Source organism: Salvelinus sp. IW2-2015, linkage group LG9, assembly GCF_002910315.2.
Source record: "Salvelinus sp. IW2-2015 linkage group LG9, ASM291031v2, whole genome shotgun sequence".
NCBI lineage: Eukaryota > Metazoa > Chordata > Actinopteri > Salmoniformes > Salmonidae > Salvelinus > Salvelinus sp. IW2-2015.
The window spans coordinates 8,157,772-8,182,497 of record NC_036849.1 but is presented as its reverse complement, the minus strand read 5'-3'; the positions used below and the strand labels follow the sequence as shown (position 1 = coordinate 8,182,497).

The 24,726-nt window shown below is 44.5% G+C and overlaps 1 protein-coding gene across 1 annotated transcript in view; it reads left to right on the top strand.

Moving 5' to 3' along the window:
* akap6 (A kinase (PRKA) anchor protein 6) overlaps positions 1-24,726 on the top strand; it is a 204,139-nt gene that overhangs the window by 165,085 nt on the left and 14,328 nt on the right. Inside the window, exons 13-14 of the mRNA XM_070445275.1 lie at positions 16,537-16,752; positions 20,244-23,675. Coding sequence (XP_070301376.1) covers positions 16,537-16,752; positions 20,244-23,675 — 3,648 coding nt within the window. The remainder of the gene's footprint in view (positions 1-16,536; positions 16,753-20,243; positions 23,676-24,726) is intronic.

Genomic DNA, 24,726 nt, shown 5'->3' with positions numbered 1-24,726 from the left:
ACACACACACACACACACACACACACACACACACACACACACATCCAGAGTAGTTTAAGGCCCCCTGGGCATAACACTGTCATAACACTACTACTGATCTGGGTCTAACTTTTACCTGGTCTGGGCTGTAGGGACAGCTCCTCTAGAAAGACACTGCAGGGGTCTTCAACCTTTTCTTTCCCAGGGACCCCAAGCAAACCGGCGACCCAGGGACCCCCATCATGCGTCAGCCCAAAACATTTGTCCTCGTCTTGTCATCAGGTGAATGATAAAGGCAATGCGAAGTAATCAGCATTTTAAAATTAATTTGGTAGATGGTGTTTAATTCTTTTACACCCCCAAAATTATACTGGGGTATAAGTATAAGCGCTAACATAGCTAACTATTAGCTAGAAAGGCACTGCATCTCTAAACGATATGTTGACTAATACAGCTGTTGAGCTGGTTAAACAAAGGTTAACCATGTGTTGGTGTGACCGGTGGAGATGACCGAAGGGTCAGGGTTGGTCTTGATCTTTTCCTCTCTGATAATGACAGGAAAAACTTCCAGAAACAAACGCTGTGCCGCCCTTATACGCCAACTCCTCTGCAAAGTTCAAATGAACAACGAAAGGGGACATGAATAGCCATGCCAGCCCAATGACGACATGTACAGAGAAAAGTACAGTAACTAGCTAGCATGTAAAGCATTCACAAATCAACAGATAAAAAGTTAATAGATGACTGATGTGCATATATATCACACTAGAATGGTGGGAGACCAATATAATACACTGGCAATGACCATATAAACGCATTGAGAAGTGTTTTAACGTATTGATAATGATAATGATTTTCATGGGACAATTTTACAGTAGCCTACCACTTCCACAGGGATACCGTAGAAAGGGAAGAGGTAAGGGGGGCATGGGATGTTTATGAGGGAGAATAGAGAAGGAGAAGACGTGGGCGCCATTTAAAAGGGGAACTCAAAACAACAAAAATAATGTACACTAATATCAGACATGGGAACTATTCTGATTTTGCGTAATTATATTACATGAAATTCAACACTTGTTACATTGGCAAAAACCTTATGTCCAAGTCAAGAAAGCTTACCAGCAGCCAGCGGCACATGCCACGATGGGTGCTTTTTCAAAGACTATGTCAGATACTCCAGTGAGTGTAATTGGCTCGAATGAGTGTAAATTTCTCAATATTAGGAGTTGAGAAATAAAGTTGACATCGTTGGAAGATATTTTCCTCTTTTCTACCACTTCTTTTTTAAATACAAAAAAATATTCAGACCCCTTGACTTTTTGCACATTTTGTTAAGTTACAGCCTTATTCAAAATGGATTAAACAAATTATAAAAAAATATCATCAATTTACACAAAATACCCCATAAAAGAATCTCAAATATAAAATATATTTTAATTTGTTTAACACTTTTTTGGTTACTACATTATTCCATATCTGTTATTTTTTTGTTTTGATGTCTACACTATTATTCTACAATGTAAAAAATTGTAAAAATAAAGAAAAAACCTTGAATGAGTAGGTGTGTCAACTTTTGACTGGTACTGTAAGTATTCAGACCCTTTACTCAGTACTTTGTTGAAGCACCTTTGGCAGCGATTACAGCCTCGAGTCCTCTTGGGTATGACGCTACAAGCTTGGCACACCTGTATTTGGGGAATTTCCCCCATTCTTCTCTACAGATCCTCTCAAGCTCTGTCAGGTTAGATGGGGAGTGTCGTTGCACAGCTATTTCCAGGTCTCAAGAGATTTTCGATCGAGTTCAAGTCCAGGCTCTGGCGGGGCCACTCGAGGACATTCAGAGACTTGTCCCGAAGCCACTCCTGCGTTGTCTTGGCTGTGTGCTTAGGGTCGTTGTCCTGTTGGAAGGTGAACCTTCAACCACAGTCTGAGCACTCTGTCATCAAGGATTTCTCTGTACTTTTCCCTCAATCCTGATTAGTCTCCTAGTCCCTGCCTCTGAAAAACATCCCCACAGCATGATGCTGCCACCACCATGCTTCACCATAGGGATTGTGCAAGGTTTCCTCCAGACATGACGCTTGGCATTCAGGCCAGAACGTTTTGGTTTCGTCAGACCAGAGAATCTTGTTTCTCATGGTCTGAGTCCTTTAGTTTTTTGTTGTTGTTGCAAACTCCAAGCGAGCTGTCATGTGCCTTTTACTGAGGAGTGGCTTCCGTCTGGCCACTCTACCATAAAGACCTGATTGGTAGAGAGCTGCAGAGATGGTTGTCATTCTGGAAGGTTCTCAGGATGCACCTGAGCTGAATTTCGAGTCTCATAGCAAAGGGTCTGAATACTTATGTAAATAAGGTATTTCTGTTTTGCTAAAATGACAAAAAAACTGTTTTCACTTTGCCATTGTGGGGTATTGTGTGTAGATTTATGAGGGAAAAAAGTTATTTAATCTGTTTTAGAATAAGGCTGTAACGTAACAAAATGTGTAAAAAGTCCAGGGGTCTGAATACTTTCCGAATGCACTGTATATACACTATAATATTTTTCCGGAGACCCCCTGCACTAGAGGTCCACGGACCCCAGGTTGAATATCCATGTACTAGAGTCCTAGGTACTCTGAGGACTGCTACTGTAGGTATGAAGAATGAAGGTGGGAATTATCATATATCATATATCATCACATATCAAGGAAACACCAATGTAGTGTCATAATAGGGCGTTGGGCCACCACGAGCCAGAACAGCGTCAATGCACCTTGGCCTAGATTCTACAAGTGTCTGGAACTCTATTGGAGGGATGTGATACCATTCCTCCACTAGAAATTCCATCACACACACACACACCCTTTAAACCCCCTATGCTCCTTTGAAACCCCTCTTTCAAAGTCAATGATATCTCTTCTTCTAGCCATGGTAGCCAAAATAATGGACAACTGGGCATTTTTATACATGACCCTAAGCATGATGGGTGTTGATTTTTTAATTAAAGATGTTCTCTGGTGTTTTTGTACACTTTTTAGCCAGTAGTTCTGAATGTAGTGCCCACGAGCCAAAAGTGGTCCCTGAAAATGGTAATAATGTGCACCAAATCATTGTTCTCTCTCTGGCTCTGCTGTGTGTGTGTCTTGCTCACTTAAATGACGTAGCGCTGAAGCTCATTAGCTGAAACTCGAATTGCTAGGTGTCTGGCCCAGGTGTCTGGGGGTAAATGTAGGTAAAATGGCGCTGCACAGCTTCCAGAAAACAGTCGCTTTCAAACTAGCGATTTTGTGGCTAATTGAGGTAAAACAGTAATTCTGCTCATATATTATGCATGTATGAACTACACATTGACACATCCAGACCAAAGCGGGAGGTTTAAAAAATACTTACTATTCGCAAAAGTACCACAGCATGTCTTTAAGTCAGGAACCACACCTGTGTGGAAGCACCTGCTTTCAATATACTTATCCCTAATTTATTCAAGTGTTTTCTTTATTTTGGGAGTTACTGTACCTGTACCTAGTGTCAAATACTCCAAAACAGGCAGCTTTGAGTGTCTGGTTTTCACTTCAAGTACAGTAATACTGTATATATATATTTGTAATTAAACTAATGCTTGAGAAAATAAATACAATAAAGATATTTTGACTCAAGCAAATCTCGAAGAAACTATTATTTGACTTAAAAAGCTTGAGGAACAACACAGGATATTAATCAGGCCGTGTCACAACACAGGTTGTGGAGTTGAGATTGCTTTCATCCCGCTGAGTGACTACTAGCGATAGAGGGAAGAAACCTTAAATATATACGGAGTCAACGCTGAGAGAAATAACACTTTATAAAAGAAGACTTTTCTTTTGATAAGATGTCACACTGCACAGAGGGGAAGCATTGATTTCTTGAGAAAACGCCTGAGGAAAAAAGATTAAAATATTGATAACTGCAATGTGTATGGACAGAGGAGCCATAGGACTAAATAGAAAAAGAGATACAAATACAAAATAAAAAGAGAAAGAGGACCATTTAATGATCATCTATCTGTTTTGGGCAATTCTGCTGTAAATGGATTCAATATCCAGACTTGGCCCCATTACAGTTGGGCTGAACACATCCCAGCAGGAGGCAGAGCTCAGTCAGTCAGTTACATACAGTACAGTTCTGTAGTCTCTAGAATAGAGGCTGTCAGTCAGGTACATACAGTACAGTTCTGTAGTCTCTAGAATAGAGGCTGTCAGTCAGGTACATACAGTACAGTTCTGTAGTCTCTAGAGTAGAGGCTCAGGCAGTCAGATACATACAGTACAGTTCTGTAGTCTCTAGAGTAGAGGCGTCAGTCAGATACATACAGTACAGTTCTGTAGCCTCTAGAGTAGAGGCTCAGGCAGTCAGATACATACAGTACAGTTCTGTAGTCTCTAGAGTAGAGGCTCAGTCAGACACATACAGTACAGTTCTGTAGTCTCTAGAGTAGAGGCTGTCAGTCAGGTACATACAGTACTGTTCTGTAGTTCTCTAGAGTAGAGGCTCAGGCAGTCAGATACATACAGTACAGTTCTGTAGTCTCTAGAGTAGAGGCTCAGTCAGACACATACAGTACAGTTCTGTAGTCCCTAGAGTAGAGGCTCAGTCAGATACATACAGTACAGTTCTGTAGTCTCTAGAGTAGAGGCTGTCAGTCAGATACATACAGTACAGTTCTGTAGTTCTCTAGAGTAGAGGCTGTCAGTCAGATACAATACAGTACAGTTCTGTAGTTCTCTAGAGTAGAGGTCAGTCAGATACATACAGTACAGTTCTGTAGTCTCTAGAGTAGAGGCTCGCAGTCAGATACATACAGTACAGTTCTGTAGTCTCTAGAGTAGAGGCGTCAGTCAGATACATACAGGACAGTTCTGTAGTTCTCTAGAGTAGAGGCTGTCAGTCAGGACATACATACAGTTCTGTAGTTCTCTAGAGTAGAGGCTCAGGCAGTCAGATACATACAGTACAGTTCTGTAGCTCTAGAGTAGAGGCTGTCAGTCGATACATACAGTACAGTTCTGTATCTCTAGAGGAAGGCTCAGCAGTCCGATACATACAGTACAGTTCTGTAGTTCTAGAGTAGAGGCTCAGGCAGTCAGATACATACAGTACAGTTCTGTAGTCTCTAGATAGAGGGTGTCAGTCAGATACATACAGTACAGTTCTGTAGTCTCTAGAGTAGAGGCTGTCAGTCAGATACATACAGTACAGTTCTGTAGTTCTCTAGAGTAGAGGCTCAGTCAGACACATACAGTACAGTTCTGTAGTCTCTAGAGTAGAGGCAGTCAGTCAGATACATACAGTACAGTTCTGTAGTTATCTAGAGTAGAAGCTGTCAGTCAGGTACATACAGTACAGTTCTGTAGTTCTCTAGAGTAGAGGCTGTCAGTCAGATACATACAGTACAGTTCTGTAGTCTCTAGAGTAGAGGCTCAGGCAGTCAGGTACATACAGTACAGTTCTGTAGTCTCTAGAGTAAGAGCTGTCAGTCAGGTACATACAGTACAGTTCTGTAGTCTCTAGAGTAGAGGCTGTCAGTCAGATAACATACAGTACAGTTCTGTAGTCTCTAGAGTAGAGGCAGTCAGTCAGATACATACAGTACAGTTCTGTAGTTATCTAGAGTAGAAGCTGTCAGTCAGGTACATACAGTACAGTTCTGTAGTTCTCTAGAGTAGAGGCTGTCAGTCAGATACATACAGTACAGTTCTGTAGTCTCTAGATGGTAGAGGCTCAGGCAGGCAGTAACATACAGTACAGTTCTGTAGTCTCTAGAGTAGAGGCTGTCAGTCAGATACATACAGTTCAGTTCTGTAGTTCTCTAGAGTAGAGGCTCAGTCAGTCAGGTACATACAGTACAGTTCTGTAGTTCACTAGACTAGACTACTCTCGACCCACGGTAAGTATCAGTGGTGTGAGTTTGGAACAATACAAGGAGACTGAACAGTATACAGTGCATTCGGAAAGTATTCAGATCCACATTTTGTTATTTTACAGCCTTATTCTAAAATTCATCAAATAATGTTTTTCCCACATTTATCTACACACAATACCCCATAATGACAAAGCGAAAACAGGTTTTTAGAAAATGTTGCTAATTTATTACAAATAATAACAGAAATACCGTATTTACATAAGTATTCAAACACTTTGCTACGAGACTCGAAATTGAACTCAGGAGCATCCGGTTTTGATTGATCATCCTTGAGATTGTATCTACAACTTGATTGGAGTCCACCTGTGGTAAATTCAATTGATTGGGCATGATTTGGAAAGGCACACACCTGTCTATGTTAGGTCCTGACTGTGCATGTCACAGCAAAAACCAAGCCATGAGGTCGAAGGAATTGTCTGTAGAGCTCCGAAAGAAGATTGTGTCGAGGCACAGATCTGGGGAAGGGTACCAAAACATTTCTGCAGGATTGAAGGTCCCCAAAAACACAGTGGCCTCCATCATTCTTAAATGGAAGACATTTGGAACCCCCAAGACTCTTCCTAGAGCTGGAAATCCTAGAGCTGGCAAACTGAGCAATCGAGGGAGAAGGGTCTTGGCCAGGGAGGTGACCCAGAACCCGATGGTCACTCTGAAAGAGCTCCAGAGTTCCTCTGTTGAGATGGGAGAACCTTCCAGAAGGACAGCCATCTCTGCAGCTCTCTACCAATCAGGCCTTTATGGTAGAGTGGCCAGACGGAAGCCACTCCTCAGTAAAAGGCACCTGATAGCCCGCTTGGAGTTTGCCAAAAGGCACTTAAAGAACAATCAGACCATGAGAAACAAGATTCTCTGGTCTGATGAAACCAAGATTGAACTCTTTGGCCTGAATGCCAAGTCTGGAGGAAACCTTGCACCATCCCTACGGTGAAGCATAGTGGTGGCAGCATCATGCTGTGGGGATGCTTTCAGCGGCAGGAACTAGGAGACTAGTCAGGATCAAGGGAAAGATGAACGGAGCAAAATACAGAGAGATCCTTAATGAAAACCTGCTCCAGAGCGCTCAGAACCACAGTTTGTGGCAAAAGTTCACCTTCCAACAGTACAATGACCCTATGCGCACAACCAAGACAATGCAGGAGTGGCTTCGGGACAAGTCTCTGAATGTCCTTGAGTGGCCCAGCCAGAGCCCAGACTTGAACCCGATCTAACATCTCTGGAGAGACCTAAAAATAGCTGTGCAGCAACGCTCCCCATCCAACCTGACAGAACTTGAGAGGATCTGCAGAGAAAATTGGGAGAAACTCCCCAAATACAGATGTGCCAAGCTTGTAGCATCATACCCAAGAAGACTCGAGGCTGTAATCGCTTCCAAACGTGTTTCAACAAAGTACTGAGTAAAGGGTCTGAGTACTTATGTAAATGTGATATTTCAGTTTTTTTTTATTAATACATTTGCACATTTTTCTAAAAACTTGTTTTTGCTTTGTCATTATGGGGTATTGTGTGTAGATTGATGAGAAAAAAAAGCTATTTAATACATTTTAGAATAAGACTGTAACGTAACAAAATGTGGAAAAAGTCAAGTGGCCTGAATACTTTCCGAATGCACTGTATATCAAAATCATTATTTTTTGTGTGATTATACTTATTTGTTTTTCCAAACACAGAAAATCAAAAACAATATTATGGTACAATTTGAACCTGAAAATCATTCTAATGGTTCTAGAGCAATAGTCGGTTGGAATATGGCAAATGTCAACCCGAACAACACGTGAACTGGTCCCCATGTCTGATGCAGTGATGTCCAAAATACTCCATTTGGGATCTTTACCTAATTATCCTCTAGGAGAGTTTCTTCTGGGTGCATCACAAAGCATTAACCATCTCCCATCTAATCTTCACAACAGGATTACCGCCACACTTAAAAACTAACGCACCCAACCAAAACGCTTAAACACATTCAACTAGCAGTGGATCCCACTTTATACCTTCCTCCATAAAATGAAAGATAAATCTGTGAGGATGTTGAAGAGGACGTAGCTAACACCTTATGAATAACACCCATTCATCCCCACTAATGGGAGAAAGCAAACAAATAACCTCAACATGATACTAATGCTATCAATTAGGGTATTTGTGAGAGACTGTCAATGTAATAAGGGCTATTCAAACTGGTCAGACACCAGAGGTATGTTCAAAACTAAAAACGCTGGGTGGGTCCGTCCGGTGTGCGTGTCCAGTAATGAGTGTGTCGTTCCAGCGCCGTCACCTGTCTGCTCCCCATTAAGACCTGATGAGAATCTAACGCTGCGTTTGGCTCTTCTCTCACATGTGAAGCTACGCAATCAGACAGCCCCTCTAATGTGGTTAGCACTTGGCAAAGAACAGGAGTTCTTTATTCCTAATCATGGAGAAACTATTGATATTATATCTGGGCTGTCATATTTTATTAGCGGGACGCCGGCCACAGTAGTCTAGACTAACCTAGCGGCTCAGAGTGGGGGCTGTGCTGTAGGGAGGAGGTCAGTCAGAGAGAGGGGGTTGAAGGGTGTAGATGGACCCAGACCAGGCAGAGAGATGAGAAGAGATTGGGCCTGACCCCCCAGGTGAGATCCCGGCCCCACGTTGGCTTCTAGATAAAAAATAAAAAACAAGGTAGAAACTGACGTTAGAGCTGGTATCTCTAAATCTATGGTGGCATCTCACTGCTCTCAGAGTGTGGAGGAGATAGGGGGAGGTCACTGCAGTCTGTCAAACAGAGAAAGAAACTCCACTTGGAACAAGTCGGTAATCCATTTCTCTAGTAGAAAAAGACTAAAAATAGAAATTAGGTTCTGGTGAGAATTAATAAATGGGATGGTTTGATTCTTGCTGCACGAGCCAAAGTTTGACCTCAATGAAAATTGGGGCTTCTTACGGGGGGAGATTAAAACGAATTAGCTCTCTTTGCTTGAGATGGTAGGAGGGAGCAATTCAATGTGAACAGGAGGAGATAATTGTGAAATAGAACACTCTACGTCTTCCTCGGTGACATATTATCAATCTAATCCTTCTTTAAAACATTTCGTATTACAACAGATTATGAGGGAGGATGTTTGGTTTGTGGGCAAAATACTCATCCCTTAATGCCAAAGCTTGGCATGTAATCTGTGGGAATGTTTTCTAACTGATAGGCAATGTTTAACCTTCAAAAAGAAGCAATATGGTTGAGAGACAGTGGTGGGAGAAAGGTATTATTAAATGGAAGCTGTGACTAAATTGAACTGTCTGGCCCCCCAGAGCAGTCCGAACACAAAGAGCCTAATTTTAGTCCCCCTCTGGGAAGTCTGGTATACCATATCTTAAAAGCCTTTTAATTCAATTAAACTGGGGTTATAGTATGGCTACATTATGAAGATGTCGTCTACTGGTTTCTCATTAATGCTGCTGTATGTATGTTGACAGGCGAAGGAAAGGCTGGATGCTGGGATGTTGTGCACTAAACTACTGTGTTTTGGCTTGCTGGTCAGTCCTGTTTGGTTTACTTGCATTGAGGCATCTTCAATTCACCTTAAGCACAAAGTCTTGCCTTCCTACACCATCTTCAACCACACTAACAACAAGAGTATTTGGATGATATAGTGGCTATGCCATTATGCTTACTTGAGATTCCATGTCAATATAAAATAGTACTTGTTGTCATAAGAAATCAAATCAAATCAAAGTTTATTTGTCACGTGCGCCGAATACAACAGGTGTAGTAGACCTTACAGTGAAATGCTTACTTACAAGCCCTTAACCAACAGTGCAGTTTTTAAGTAGAAAATAGGTATTAGGTAAACAATAGATAAGTAAAGAAATAAAAAAAAACAGTAAAAAATAACAGTAGCGAGGCTATATACAGATGGTACCGGTACAGAGTCAATGTGTGGGTGCACCGGTTAGTCGGGCTATTTGAGGTAATATGTACGTGTAGCATTAGTTAAAGTGACACAATGCATAGTCCGGGTAGCCATTTGATTAGCTATTCAGGATTCTCATGGCTTGGGTGTAAAAGCTGTTGAGAAGCCTTTTGGTCTTAGACTTGGTGCTCCGGTACCGCTTGCCATGCGGTAGCAGAGAGAACAGTCTATGACTGGGGTGGCTGGAGTCTTTGACAATTTTTAGGGCCTTCCTCTGACACCGCCTGATATAGAGGTTCTGGATGGCACGAAGCTTGGCCCCAGTGATGTACTGGGCCGTACGCACTACCCTCTGTAGTGGCTTGTGGTCGGAAGCTGAGCAGTTTCCATACCAGACAGTGATGCAACAGGATGCTTTCGATGTTGCAGCTGTAGAACTTTTTGAGGATCTGAGGACCCATGTCAAATCTTTTTCGTTTCCTGAGGGGTAATAGGCTTTGTCATGCACTCTTCACGACTGTCTTGGTGTGTTTGGACCATTCTAGTTTGTTGGTGATGTGGGCACCAAGGAACTTGAAGCTCTCAACCTTCCTTAGATTTCGTGCACCACCTGTTGTTTACAAATAAACCCCCCCCCCCCCCCTCGTCTTACTGGAGTTTGCTGTTCTATCTAGCCGGTGCAGCATATATCCTGCCAGATGAATGTTATCAATCTCGTCATTCAGGCACGATTCGGTGAAACATAAGATATTACAGTTTTGATGTCCCGCTGGTAGGATATTCGTGATGGTACATCGTCTAATTTATTGTCCAATGATTGTACTTTGGCTAGTAACATTAATGGTAAAGGCCTATTTCCCATTCGCCGTTGGTGGATCCTTACGAGGCACACCGCCCTGTGTTCTCTTTACCTGCGTCTCTTTCTCCTGCCAATGACGGGGATATTGGCCTTGTCGGGTGTCTGAAGAATCCTGTGCGTCCTGCTTGTTGAAGAAAGAATCTTTGTCTAATCCAAGGTGAGTGATTGCTGTCCTGATATCCAGACGCTCTTTTTCATAAGTTACGATGGCAGAAACATTATGTACAAAATAACTTACAAATAACGTGTAAAAACACATAATAGCACAATTGGTTAGGCGCCCGTACAACTGCTGCCATTTCTTCAGGCGCCATTTGTCCAAACTTCCACACTTATAAATACAATGCACATTCCAATGATGTGTTATTGTAGCTTTTAGCCAACAATGTACGTCTGAACATTTAGATTGGAATCAACAGGGGGGCAGTTAGTTAGGATTTTAAAATGACTGTAATCTTTGTATTTATTACGGATCCCCATTATGCAGCAGATACTCTTCCTGGGGTCTAATTACGATTAAGGCAGTGACATCACAAAATTGTTTCAATGAAACAGTAGATAATACAACACATTATTACACCACTAATCTACCACTACATATCAACAATATAAACTGTATAATACCACAATGTAACAATATTACAACATTACAATGTACAGTATGTGTGTGTAGAAAGTGTGTGTGTTAGCGTGTGTGTCTCTTCACAGTCTGCGTTGTTCCATAAGATGTAGTCTGTTTTTTATCTGGATTTTATTGCTTCCTTGAGTTACTTGATGTGGAATAGAGTTCCATGTAGTCATGGCTCTGTGTAATACCATGCGTTGTCCAAAGTTATGTTCTGGACATTGGGACTCTGAAGAGACCCCTGGTGGCATGTCTTGTGGGTTTTGCATGGTTGTCTGAGCTGTGTGCTAGTCGTTTGAACAGACAGCTCAGTGCATTCAGCATGTCAATACCTCTCACAAAGACAAGTAGTGATACAATCAATCTCTCCTCTACTTTGATCCAGGAGAGGTTGACATGCATGTCATTGATGTTAGCTCTCAGAGTACATTTAAGGGCCAGCCGTGCTGCTTTATTGCCTATGTCTCTCTTTGTGGCCCTTGACCATATGACTGGGCAGTAGTCCAGGTGCAATAAAACTAGGGCCTGTAGGACTTGTTTTGTTGATAGCAATGTGAAGAAAGCAGAGCAGCTCTTCATTACAGACAGACCTCTCCCCATCTTAGCTACCGTTGTGTCAATATGTTTTGACCATGATATTTTACAATCCAGGGTTACGGCAAACAGTTTAGTCTCCTCAATTTGCTCAATTTCCACATTGCAAGATTCATTGCAAGATTGAGTTGAGGTTTAGCCAGCTGCCCTGGGGAATGCCCAACTCCACCTTGATTACGTTGGAGAGGCTTCCATTAAAGAACACCCTCTGTGTTCTGTTAGACAGGTAACTTTTGATACATGATATAGCAGAGGATGTAAAGCCATAACACATCTGTTTTTTCAGTAGCAGTCATTTGCCGTATATGTTGAGTACCCTTCCCTATAAGCGTGTTGAAAGTCTGTTGTAATTTGTCTACTGTGAAATAGCATTGTATCTGGTCAAACACCATTTTTTCCAAAAGTTTACTAAGGGTTGGTAGCAGGCTGATTGGTCGGCTGTTTGAGCCATTAAAGGGTGCTTTGCTATTATTGGGCAGCGGAATGACTTTAGCTTCCCTCCAGGCCTGAGGGTACACAGGTTCCTGTTGGCTTAGATGTATCTCGTTATACAACCCCCTAACTATTTGTCAATCAGTCTATTACCCAAGCTAATTCCCTGTCAGACACTCAGGTGTCTTCCTAGTGTTGTATGAGAGAGAGAGAGAGAGAGAGAGACAGAGACAGAGAGAGAGACGCTGGCAGTAAGTGACAGAAAGGATTGAGCTGGAGGCAGTGAGTCTAAACTATGGGAATATGTGTGTGGGAACAAGAATTCATTACACTCATTTGAGATAACAAGTGCTTGTGGTTTTAATTGACTTAATCAACAAATAGAATTAATCAGAGATTTCTAATTAATGGTAATTGATTGAATATCCACTGGGTCACTGTCAGAGTTAAATCCCTGTTTCTGTTCCTTTCAACTGGAGGGCGTCTCGTTTGTCCTTGTCATCGCCATCTTGTCCACATGTATTAAGAATGGACAGACTGAGGATATAAAGGATAGAAGGAGAGCTGTCGATATGTTCTTTTAGAGAACAGCAAACAACATTTTGCGACATACACTCTGACCACAATTTCTCCCCTAGTCTTATTGAACCACTGGCTGTAGAAGGGGTTATTTTGAGGTCTCTTTTTATTTTTTATAATGTCATATCATGGAGTAGTACTTCTCTCTGAAAATTATAGTGGATTTTATTAGGGGAAATGTAACCAAAATGTCATCCTTGAAGGTACCAGTTGTAGGATCTTAATTCGCAGAAAGATAATCCTGCTGCAACAGGATTTGAACGTTCAGTCCAAAATGTTGCTTGATCTGTGGTTAGGTTATTAGCTGGCCAAAATTATCCTACATGAAATATGCAATGCTGTTAATTTATCCGCGTGTTAGTGTGGGTTTTCAGTAAATTTATGTCAATCATGAAGCTCATCTGCATTTCCTGGCATGCAGGAAAATTCTCCGCAACAAAAGTGATCAAATTAAGATCATACACCTGTAGTTGTCACTCCCTGATCTGTTTCACCTGTCCTTGTGCTTGTCTCCACCCCCTCCAGGTGTCGCCCATCTTCCCCACTTATCCCCTGGGTATTTATACCTGTGTTTTCTGTCTGTCTGTGCCAGTTCGTCTTGTTTGTTCAAGTCAACCAGCGTTTTGTCTCTGCTCCTGGTCCTCACCCCTGTACCCGCCCGCCTGACCACTTTCCCTGTCCCTGAGCCTGTCTGCTGTCCTGTACCTTTGCTCCACCTCTGGATTACCCACCTGAGCCTGCCTGCTGTCCTGTACCTTGGCCTCTACTCTGGATTATGGACCCCTGCCTGCCTTGACCTGTCGTTTGCTTGCCCCTGTGGTTACAATAAACATTGTTAACTTCACACAGTCTGCACTTGGGTCTTACCTTGATTCATGATAGTTGTTGCATAGACAGTATGGTTTTAATATCACAGATAGTCAAGTTCTCACAAGTTTTCAGTATGCACTATACCACCGTTTTATAAAACTCATTTAGGGCAGGTTTCCCAGTTCCAGATTAAGCCTAGTCCAGGACTAAAAAGCATTCTCAATGGAGATTCTCAATTGAAAGAGGTTTTTAGTCCAGGACTAGGCTTAATCTCTGTTTAAATTAAGCAACCAATCCCATGTTGAATGATCAAATTAAGATCCTACACCTCTACTGTAGACCTGCTTTTATGTAAAGAGGATGCATTGAGAGACAGAGATGCGTACTTGGGAGGTCCGCATTTGCCTGTGCCGTGATTACTGTACCTGCTCTAATAGGACTGGGTCTGCAACCTACTACAGATGAATACAGTACACAAGATGGATCATGCCCTGTGAAAGAGTCCTGACTCCTGAGGAGGATGTGATGAGCTCTGAATAGCCATCTCTAATAGTCATCTCTAACAGCCTCTAGATTGTGTTTCCAGCTTGACCGGGGCCGCATATTACCAGACAGCTGATCTTAAGATTCCTTTATTAAAAACCATCTGATAGGTGGGCTTGACAGACCAGTTCATTTGAGAGATGGCCGTTTTGGTTTTTGTTGTGTTTTTTGGTTGGGCTTTGTGATATCTGGATAAGGACAATAGAGCGTCTTGGAGAGAGGCCAGTTTTTTAGCAGCACTGACTGGTAGCCCTTCCCAACGCTCGGCTTGAAACGGACTCATTGTATGGTTCTCTGTCTGCATACAGGGGGAATGCAGACAGCCCACTCCACTGCTCCATGCATTTGGAAAAGCTTTTTAGCAAATATTGGCAGATACCCGTAGCCTCTATGTCAATAAGGCTAGGACTCAATCAGGAGGGGAAATCAGTTTATGAAACGCAGCAATGCAGAAAGAATGAGGCCGAAAGAGTTGTGAGGAGGGTGTTTGAAAATGTAAAAAGCTTGATATTCCAGTGCCCATTTAGCATGATGCTATTGGCCATAGTTGTAGCTTTCTAATCTAATAGTGTGGCGTAGTACTGTAGCTGATATTAATATGAGATGCATTTGCTTGCCTTGACTTACCTGTAGGTACATAAGAACCAGTTTGAGAGAGAAATAAGCAACTTCAGGATCTACTGGTTCCCATTGCAATGAGCCCGTAGTGTGTCTGAGTGTGTATCTACAATATGGCTGTATTTCAAATGGCAACATGCGCCCTGGTCAAAAGTAGAGCACTGTATAGGGAATAGGGTGGCATTTGGGATGTAGTCCATGTGTGTATTTTTCCGTAATCTGTCAGTTGTTGAGGGGCTACTGACTCTCTAAACCCATGGCTATTGTACAGGGTAACTTTATCACTGACAACAACCATCCCCCTTCCTCTCAGAACACAGCCATTGCATTTTGCAATCACATTACCTGTTTAAAAAGACCAGGGAGGGCTGTAAATATATGCTAAAACGGGGTGGAAACTGCTGAGAAAAATCCAATTTAAATGTAATAGTGTTTAATATTTATTGGAAAATGTAAAGAAAATGTAAGGGAATGCTTTGCAGAGCAAGCAGGATTTACATAAATTGTTCTTCCAATGTTTTTGTCCTTTTGCACACAGACAGGAAGGAGCATTGGTTCTCTAGTCACTATGCCATCGCTGCATATTTAAAAAGGGGGTCTTGGCCTGGGCCACACACACACACACACACACACTGGTGTTTCACTGTTTAAGAAGGTGTTAGTATGTGTTGTAGTTGTTGCGGTTCCATTACATGGGACATCATACCACCACACGCTGCAGCAGCTAGCGTATTGAAGTAAAAGCAGCCTACAGTGGGGGCTTTGCCCTTTTAATGTTGAATATTTCTCCTCTTTATGGCAGACATAAAAGGGGGTAGGAGCCTGATTTACATGCAATCCTGACAGGGCATATTGTTGTGGAGACCTCATCAGTGGCGTAGGGGGGTAGTCAGGGGTGTAGTGAGGGTAGTCCCTGGTCGCCCCTGAAGTGTGGCTGTGGAGGGAAAAGGAGAGGCTGGGACTGTATCTCAAATGGTACCCTATTCCCTAAACAATGCACTACTTTTGACCAGGGGCTCTGGTCAAAAGTAGTGCACTATATAGGGAATAGGGTACCATTTGAGACACTGCGGGGTCTGGGTTGCATTAAGCCACATTTAAGCAAAACAGCAGCAGTAGTAGGAGCAGTAGGGAAAAGAAGCACGGCTTTAAAGAGAATAATAAAATGCTAATTTAAAAAAATCACACATTTGTAGGCTTTACAGAGAGGAAAAATATACGATAGCCATATTCAATTAAGTTCATTAGCAGGTTTTTGGCGGTTAATGGTTTGACAGCTTCGTCTAACTCTTTGAACTATAAAGACTCGTACACACATGCTGGTATTCATGACTTCTTCTCCTGAGTCCCCCACTCCCCACCATGGTGCCAATTAATATGGTTACAAAGGCTACTGTAACTAGTCCTCTTAAAACCTACTGTACACTATGAAATGTGCTCTAAAGGAGTATTCCGAACTTTTTACATTTTTATGTTGACTTTCTCACTTTCTCTTTTTCTCTCTCGCTCCCTCTCTCCCTCTCCGCCTCGCCCCTCTCCTCCTCTCTCACTCTCCTCCCTCTCTCCCTCTCCGCCTCACCCCTCTCCTCCTCTCGCTCTCTCCTCCTCGTCCCTCTCTCCTCTCTCCCTCCTCTCTCTCTCCCTCTCCATGCCCCTCTCTCTGCCCCCACCCCCTCTCTAGTCTCTGTGTCTGGAGGTACGTGGAAGGCGTAAGGGCGTGTCCTCTGTACTGAGGTTGTGCCAGCGGCTGCAGGAGCAGCAGAGTGGTTCAGACTCAGACCAACAGGCCCTGCAGCTTCAGCTGCTCACCGTCAACCTGGAGCGCCGCTGGGAGGCCATCGTCATGCAGGTGCTGCAGTGGCAGACACGCCTCCGGAGGGCCCTGGGGACAGATCAGGTGAGACCTCAGACATGCCTTGCATGGCACCACTTGGTTCAAATACTGTTAAGATACTGACCTGACACAATAGGGGACCTCAATGGTATAAGCAATATAGAGTTTATACGATATATAAGGTACCTCTCAGAGCAGATGAGACCTCAGCCCAGCCTGGATGGCACTACTCGGTTCATGCAAGTCTGACTGTAACGATACCTAGTCCAGGGATGGGGGACTCCAGTCCTCAAGGGACCTTGGGTGTCTGCTGCTTTTCTCACTTAATTGCAGAATTGACCACTTAGATACAGCTGGTCACGTGGATATACTTTGTACACAGGGCGGCAGGTGACCCTAGCGGTTAAGAGCGTTGGGCCAGTAACCGAATGTTCGCTGGTTCGAATCCCCGAGCTGACTAGGGGGAAAATCTGCTGATGTGCCCTTGAGCAAGGCACTTAACCCTAATTGCTCCTGTAAGTTGCTCTGGATAAGAGTGTTTGCTAAATGACTCAAATGTACATTTATATACTATACCTTCCGTTTCAGTCATAAAAGTTCAGTTTATACCCTCTAAAGAAGCCCCAACTCTAGAATGACCTATTTATGAATTGTATTATTCCTCTCAAAGTGAGCTGTCCAGGATTAAGTTATTTAGGCCAGAGAAATAGAAGATAATGCAGTGCCTGGTAATAATAGTGATGTATACGGCAGGGAAAGTGTCTGTGGTACATTTGGATATATGGGCTACGTACCAAATGGCACTCTTTTCCTATAGTGAGCTACTTTTGACCAGGGCCCATAGGAATAAGGTGCCGTTTCCAAGTCAAATCAAACTTTATTCGTCACACGCGCTGAATACAACAAGTGTAGACCTTATCGTGAAATGCTTACTTTTGGTACGCAGCCTTGGATATATGAAAGGAGGGGGAAGGGTGGCTGGTTGGAGATGGTCCCTTCCCATCTGACTGAACCCAGCATTGAACTCACTCCATCAGCAGGTGGTGTCGCCAAATAATCATTGACTGATGTTAATGTGTTAAGTGCGCCATTCTTCCACGAGATATTCCATCATTTGGTATTTTGTTGATGGTGATGGAAAATGCCGTCTCAGGCACTGCTCCAGAATCTTCCATAAGTGTTCAATTGAGTTGAGATCTGGTGACTGAGAAACACACACACACACACCTTTTTAAAGTCCCCTATGCTCCCATGAGACCCCTCTTTCAAAGACACTGAGATCTCTTCTTCTAGCCATGGTAGCCAAAAGAATGGGCAGCTGGACATTTTTATACATGACCCTAAGCATGATGGGATGTTAATTGCTTAATTAACTCACACCTGTGGTTCACACCTGTGTGGAACCACCTGCTTTCTATATACTTCCCTCATTTACTTAAGTGTTTCCTTTATTCTGGCAGTTACCTGTATGATCTCAAGGCATGCCTTCACAATGCAACTCTATAGCCATTGATGACATTCTACACACTACATAGGCTCAATCCCAGCCGTTCTACATTTCTACAGTGTGATATCTGGCAGTGTGAGACTATTCTATACACAGTCCCCATGTTGCTCATGAATGCGTAATGGCACAAGGCTCAGCTCCAAATATTGCAAATAGAGGCTTGTTAAAAAGTGGTTTGAGTAGTACATGAGAAGTTGCTCTTTAAGGTACCAGTGTTTCCATCAGTCTGTTTGTGTAATGTGGAGAACAGATGGAATCGCCGTTAAATCTGTAACTCAGTAGAATGGCCGCCACAACCACCACCTCTTCTATTCTCATGTAGATTAGATGGACATCTTCACACATAGTCCATAGTCTCTCTCTCTGTCCTCTCGTCCGCATTCCTGGAGGACAGCAACGTGCTACTGCGGACCGGGGTAGGGGTTAATCCAGTCAATTCGGGAGGTGAATTGAAGTACATGAATTAAAGTGAATTGAAAAATGCCCTTAGAAAACTATCCCCAAAGAAAATCCCCATAGAAACCGAAATGTAACGTTATGAATCACTACCTGACCCCATCCCTGCTGTGATGGAAGCTCCATCCTCAGGTCTGGTACAAAATCCCAATGCAGGCAGGGTTTTCGGGTTGGTTGGTTGTCCACTCTGTTATAACCACTCCAGTGCAACAGGAAGAGAAGACAAATAGCAAAAGCAACTAGAAATCTGACCTTGCAGGCTGAAGTGCAATTTCACCGGGAGGATGTGTTCAGAATAGGGGAGAAACGTAAAACATATTCGCTGGGTTTGTTTATAAATGAAATACTGTGCCCAATGATAAAACGGCTGTGGCCACGACAGTCCCTTCTGTAGACACCGGCCCCACACTCTGAGACATTGCAGGCTAGCAGGGCTCGCCTTTTCTAGCGTGTGTGAAAATGAGAATGCTTTTCAACTTGGGTATTTTGAGAGCGCTCCTCTGTTACCATTCCATGTGGCGCGGAGGTGTGTGAAAAATATCATGTTTAAAGGCAATTATTCTCCCGTCAGTAAGGGGATTCTTGTCTTATTAGTTGCTCATAAAGTGCCCAATAAGACAGCCTAGCCTGCGTTCCTTGTGTGCTCCTTGTGTGCTCCTTGTGTGCTCCTTGTGTGCTCCTTGTGTGCTCCTTGTGTGCTCCTTGTGTGCTCCTTGTGTGCTCCTGGTGACCATTTAGTTCAATACTATATGTGTGTTATTAAGGTGTGTCATTAATGCTACAGGTGACGGCTTTAGTTCAGATATCTTCTGAGCACTAAGATCATCTTAAAGGGGTAATCTGCAGTACAGACAACAACAAAGCGGACACTGTACCACGTTTTTGGTAAACACTGGCAGAGGGCGGACGAACAATGGTCGTGGTGGAAACTCACCCCTGATTAGTTAGTTAGGTAGTTGCTTGGTGCAGCGTTTAGTCGTGTTGTCTAGGTTAGCTGAGGCAGCTAGCGCAGAGATAATCATTATTTTGATTTGATTAGACTGATTGATTGTTCTCACAACTGAAGGTTTTATCCTGCATTGGCAATCCCAGCTTAGAGTCATTAGGATTTCCCTTATCAGCAAGTAGAGAATAAACAGAAATCTAATAAAAATTCATTACACCGGGTGTGCCACATAGCAAGCGTTAGATTTACCACTTTATTAGATTAATGAGATAAAAATGGCTAATATAAATATGCCCTCTCTCTTATATTAACGAGATGCCAAGCAATTTGTATAATTGTGTCCTCCTTAGCAAAATGTCTGTGTCTAAGCACATTTCAAGACAATGGCACTTTGTTTGAGAGTTGTGCTATGGAATGCATTGCTTTTTAAATACTCTGATTATGTGATTTAGAATCCCGCCTAAAATGTAAAGTACTGTATGCATAATATTTTTCAGAAGATATCATTTGATTTCAGTTATTAATCCAGTATTAAAAAAAACTGGATGTCTTTTTTTATTGATTTCAGAAGAGAACCTTGTCATTTCAATCATTTTGAACCATTTAATTTGAGCTTCTCCCTTTTATCTCTCTGTCTCTCTGAAGGTCCCGGGGAACCTTGTAGAGGCTGGTCTCATGGACCTCCACGGCCCAGCAGAGGACTCCTGGGAGTGGGATGAAATGGACATGACCATCGTGGAGCACATAGAGCCACAGGAATTTGATGACAAACAAAACGCTGATTGTGATTCAGGTCCAGGATCCCCCGGGGCCAGTTTAGACTATGACAAGTCCGAGGCGAGCCTGCATGTTACTCAGCGAGGAATATTCTTGAGCGAATCGTCCAGAGTGATGCCTCTGTCTTCTCAGCGTCCCAGTGTCTATCAGGTGTACAACCTGCATAATGTGGAGCTCTACAGACAGCCTCAATTCCCCTCTGTACACAAGACCTCTTCTCCAGCCAAAGCTGGGAGGAAGCAGCCTCTTCTGAAGAGCCTGAGCAAAGACTCCTCCTTCTCATCTGTGGAGTCCTTGCCAGACCTCCTAGGGGGACTGCTCGGCGGGGGGAAGCATGGGGGCCGCGGCGAGTCCGCCCGCAGATCAGAGAGTGAGAGCGGGATAGTCAGCGAGGGCGACACAGAGACCACGGCCAACTCCGAGATCTGTCTGGAAGACCCCAGGAGAGGGGGCAGCACCTCCCTCACACCGCCCACAGGAGACAACTCTCCTGGGGAAAAGGACGAAGAGAGGGACAGGGTGTGTGATGAGGACATTGACAGGATCCTGGAGCGGGCCAACAATGTAGCTCTGTATGGGAACTGTGTGGCTGTCACGGCACTGAGAGAGATAGACAGAGACCAAAGTAGATCCAAAGCAGGGAAGAAGAGGAGAGGAGGAGGAGAGGAGGGATGTGGAGAAGGGGAGAACTGGAGGAGACACAGGAGAGAGCCTAATGTGGAGATCCTGATCAACGGACATGGCTTCTGCCCTGACACCGAGGAAGATGAGACTCACGATGAGAGGAGAGTGACAGGAGGGAATGGCCGTAGAGACGGAGAGATTCCCCATCTGTCCCAGGGGTCGTCCCTGGAGTCCCTATATGCAGCGGGGGAGCTATTTCCATCCGGCAAAGACACTCTGCAGCGCTCCATGTCTCTAGAGAGCTGGCTGGCCCCGTGTAAGAGCTGGGACAAGGCAGAGGGAGAGGGAGATGGAGGCAGCCAGGGCAGCCTGAGGGAGCTGGGCCTGGGCATCGGAGCCATGGAGCCCACAGGGGAACTGAGCCGCAGGACTCTAGAGCTCCTCAAACGCCTGGAGAACATCCAGACCCCTCTACACGACCTGAAAATGACACGCAGCATCTCTGACATCACCCTGCTGAGCAGCAACTCCCTGCGCCTCCCGGGGGCCGGATATGGATCTGGGGGGCCCGGGCACGCTGGGCGCCTCTCCGGGGGCCGGGGTGGTCCCCCCTCCTCAGTCAACGAGAGCTCGGCAGCGTCTCTGACGGAGCTGAGCAGCACGGAGGACTCGTCAGTGGGCTCTGAGGACCTGGCTGTGCTTAGGAACCGCTGCTGTCTGCTGGACTCCAATGCCTCCTTCAGGAAGCACAACCACCGGGCCCAGCCGGGAGGTCATCATGGAGGTCACAGGGGTCACGACGAGGCGGACGCCAGCATCAGCATGGTGGTCAACGTGTCGTGCACCTCGGCCTGTACAGATGACGAGGACGACAGTGACCTTCTGTCCAGTTCCACGCTGACCCTGACTGAGGAGGAGCTGGGTATCAAGGAGGACGAGGAGGAGGACTCTTCAGTTACCTCTGAGGAGGAGTACACGGAGGGCTCCTTCGCCCTGGGCCTGGAGTACATGAAGAACGAGTTCCACAACTGGATCCAGAAGCCCTCCCGCTCCCAGCAGCAGTCCCAGTCCGGCTCCGGCAGAGACAAGAACCAAGGGGATGACCCTCTAGGGGACGAGCTGCAGTGTGGCACCCTTTCCAGAGATAACACTAGCAGGCCGTCTGTATGCAACGAGCGCCGCTCCTTCCTGAGCCCCTCGGCGCTGAGGCTGCTTGAGTCCCACACCAACAGCATCGTGAAAAAGGAGTGTCTCCAAGGGCGGGACGTGGGGGACACCAACAGGAAGAACGCCACAAGGAGCTACATTAGCCAGTTTGTAGATGACATGGAGAACGGGAATGTGGAAAACTCCCACATCAAAGGAAAGGATGAGGATGATGAGTTATTACGAGAGGAGGGGAGCCTTTTCACCAAGAAAGGGGAGTCCTTCAAAAACTGTTATGTGAACGAGTCAGTGGTGAATGGAGGGGACCAGCAGAGGGGCATGGGAATGGCCACTGCCACCACGCCGTCCTCGTGTGAGACGCTGTCCCAGCTCCAGGCCAAAGAGTCATCTCTGGAGGGCCAGCTCCGAGGGGAGATCCCCTGCCACAGCTCCAGCCACCCTTCCCCCTCTCTCTCTCCCCTGGAGGACTGCCGGGGGTCCCACCAACACCACATCCTGCAGAGACCACCACACTCTGGGAACAACAGCCAGGAGAACCTCTTCTCCTCCTTCCTCAGTGATGTCCACACCCAGCAGAGCAGGCGAGAGGCCGGCTCCAACCTCGGCCCAGACCCCAACTCAGACCGCCCCTGCTGCAGCCACCCCCACCCCCAGGCACCCCCACGCCAGGACCAAAAGAGCCAGGAGAACGTGCACAACTTTGTGATGGAGATCATTGACATGGCTTCTGTGGTTCTGAAGAACAAGGAGAGCCAGGCGGAAGACCAAGAGAGACCTGGACAGACTGGAGCCCAGATCAGGGACAAAGTCCTGGAGCACTCCCACCGGCCCATTCACCTCCGCAAGGGAGACTTTTACTCCTATCTGTCCCTCTCCTCCCACGACTCAGACTGTGGAGAGGTCAGCGTCTGCTTAGACAGCAAAAGCACCACCCCCTTACTGTCGACTACCCCAGACATCCGGGACGAGGAGATACTGTTCGAGGCCTGCACTGAGGAAGTGTACCTGGGACCTCCTCTCTGCTACAGCATGGCCATCACCAAGAGGCCCAGGAGGCACAGTCCCAAACTAATGGACTCCTATTCCTCCTCTCCCTCTGCCCAGAGTCAGAGCCAAGCACCTCTGCCTGCATGCAATGAATACCAAAAAGCACATGGTATTTCTCCTGGAAGTATAGCTGAGAGCCAGCTACAGTGCCATAATGAGGCTTCTTATCTTAATCCGTTACCATGTGAAACCCTGATAGACACTGTTGAATGTTTTGCAGATACTAAAATGCTTGAATCCAATATTTCCCCTGTAATGACTAAGATAAGAGTCTCTTGCTCCAGTACAAATCCTTTAAAAGAGGAAGGCAGCCTCTGTATTAATCCTAAAATTAACTGTCCCCCGATAAGAAAGTGTGATAGAGATGAAAAAGGGCCTTCTTCACAGTGGATGAAACAGAAGAGTGCCAGGAAAGGCCACAGCTCTCTTCAGGAAGTCAAGTCAACTCATAAACAGCAACAGGTGAGTTTAGACATTATACCCACCCTTCTATCTCGCGGTAATGGGACTGGCGTGCATTTCAGTCTGTATGTATTCATATCTGGGACTACATATTGAAGAGGTATTTTTATTCACACCTTCGTTCATCCCCCGCTCCCTCCTCTGCCTCTTCTTCCCCTGAAGTGTCGATGGAAGAGGGATTTGCTTAGAATCCTCCGGTTAAGAATGTTAAGGTCTACGGAACAGAATAATCATAATCAGTCAGATTATATTTTGATTCATAAGCAAGAATTCCTGGCGAAGAATCATTACTTAATTTCATGACTGAATTAGCATGTGTTTGTGTTCTTTTAAGCGGTTTCTCTATTTCATATGCTAAGTTGCCAGGGCTCTGGCTGCTCTCTTCAGAAACCTGATGCCTGGCCTTCTACCGCACCATTCTTTGTCTGTGTCAATTGTTGAATAATTAAGTGATTACCTTGTAAACTGCCGTCATTATAAAAACATCCAACAAAGGAAGCTAAAAGGTGGGGTAGTTTGGGCTGGTGTAGACATAATGATTCTTCTACAGGCAGGAAATGTAATTGTTACACTGATCTTTACAAACAGATTCTTCAAATCTATTTTTTTTTGTCACATGCGCCGAATACAACAGATGTAGACCTTACCATGAGATGCTTACTTACAAGCCCTTATTAACCAACAATTAATTTAAAGAAATAGAGGCTAAAAATAACGAGGCTATATGCAGGGGGTACCGGTACCGTGTCAATGTGCGGGGATACAGGTTAGTTGAGGTCATTTGTACATGTAGGTAGGGTTAAAGTGACTATGCATAGATAATAAACAGCGAGTAGCAGCAGTGTAAAGACAAAGGGGGGGGGGGGGGGGCAATGTAAATAGTCTGGCCATTTGATTAATTGTTCAGCAGTCTAGAAGATGTTAAGGAGCCTTTTGGACCTACAGTGGCAAGAAAAAGTATATGAACCCTTTGGAAATTCCTGGATTTCTGCATAAAATTGTAATAAAATTTGATCTGATCTTCATCTAGGTCACAACAATAGACAAACAC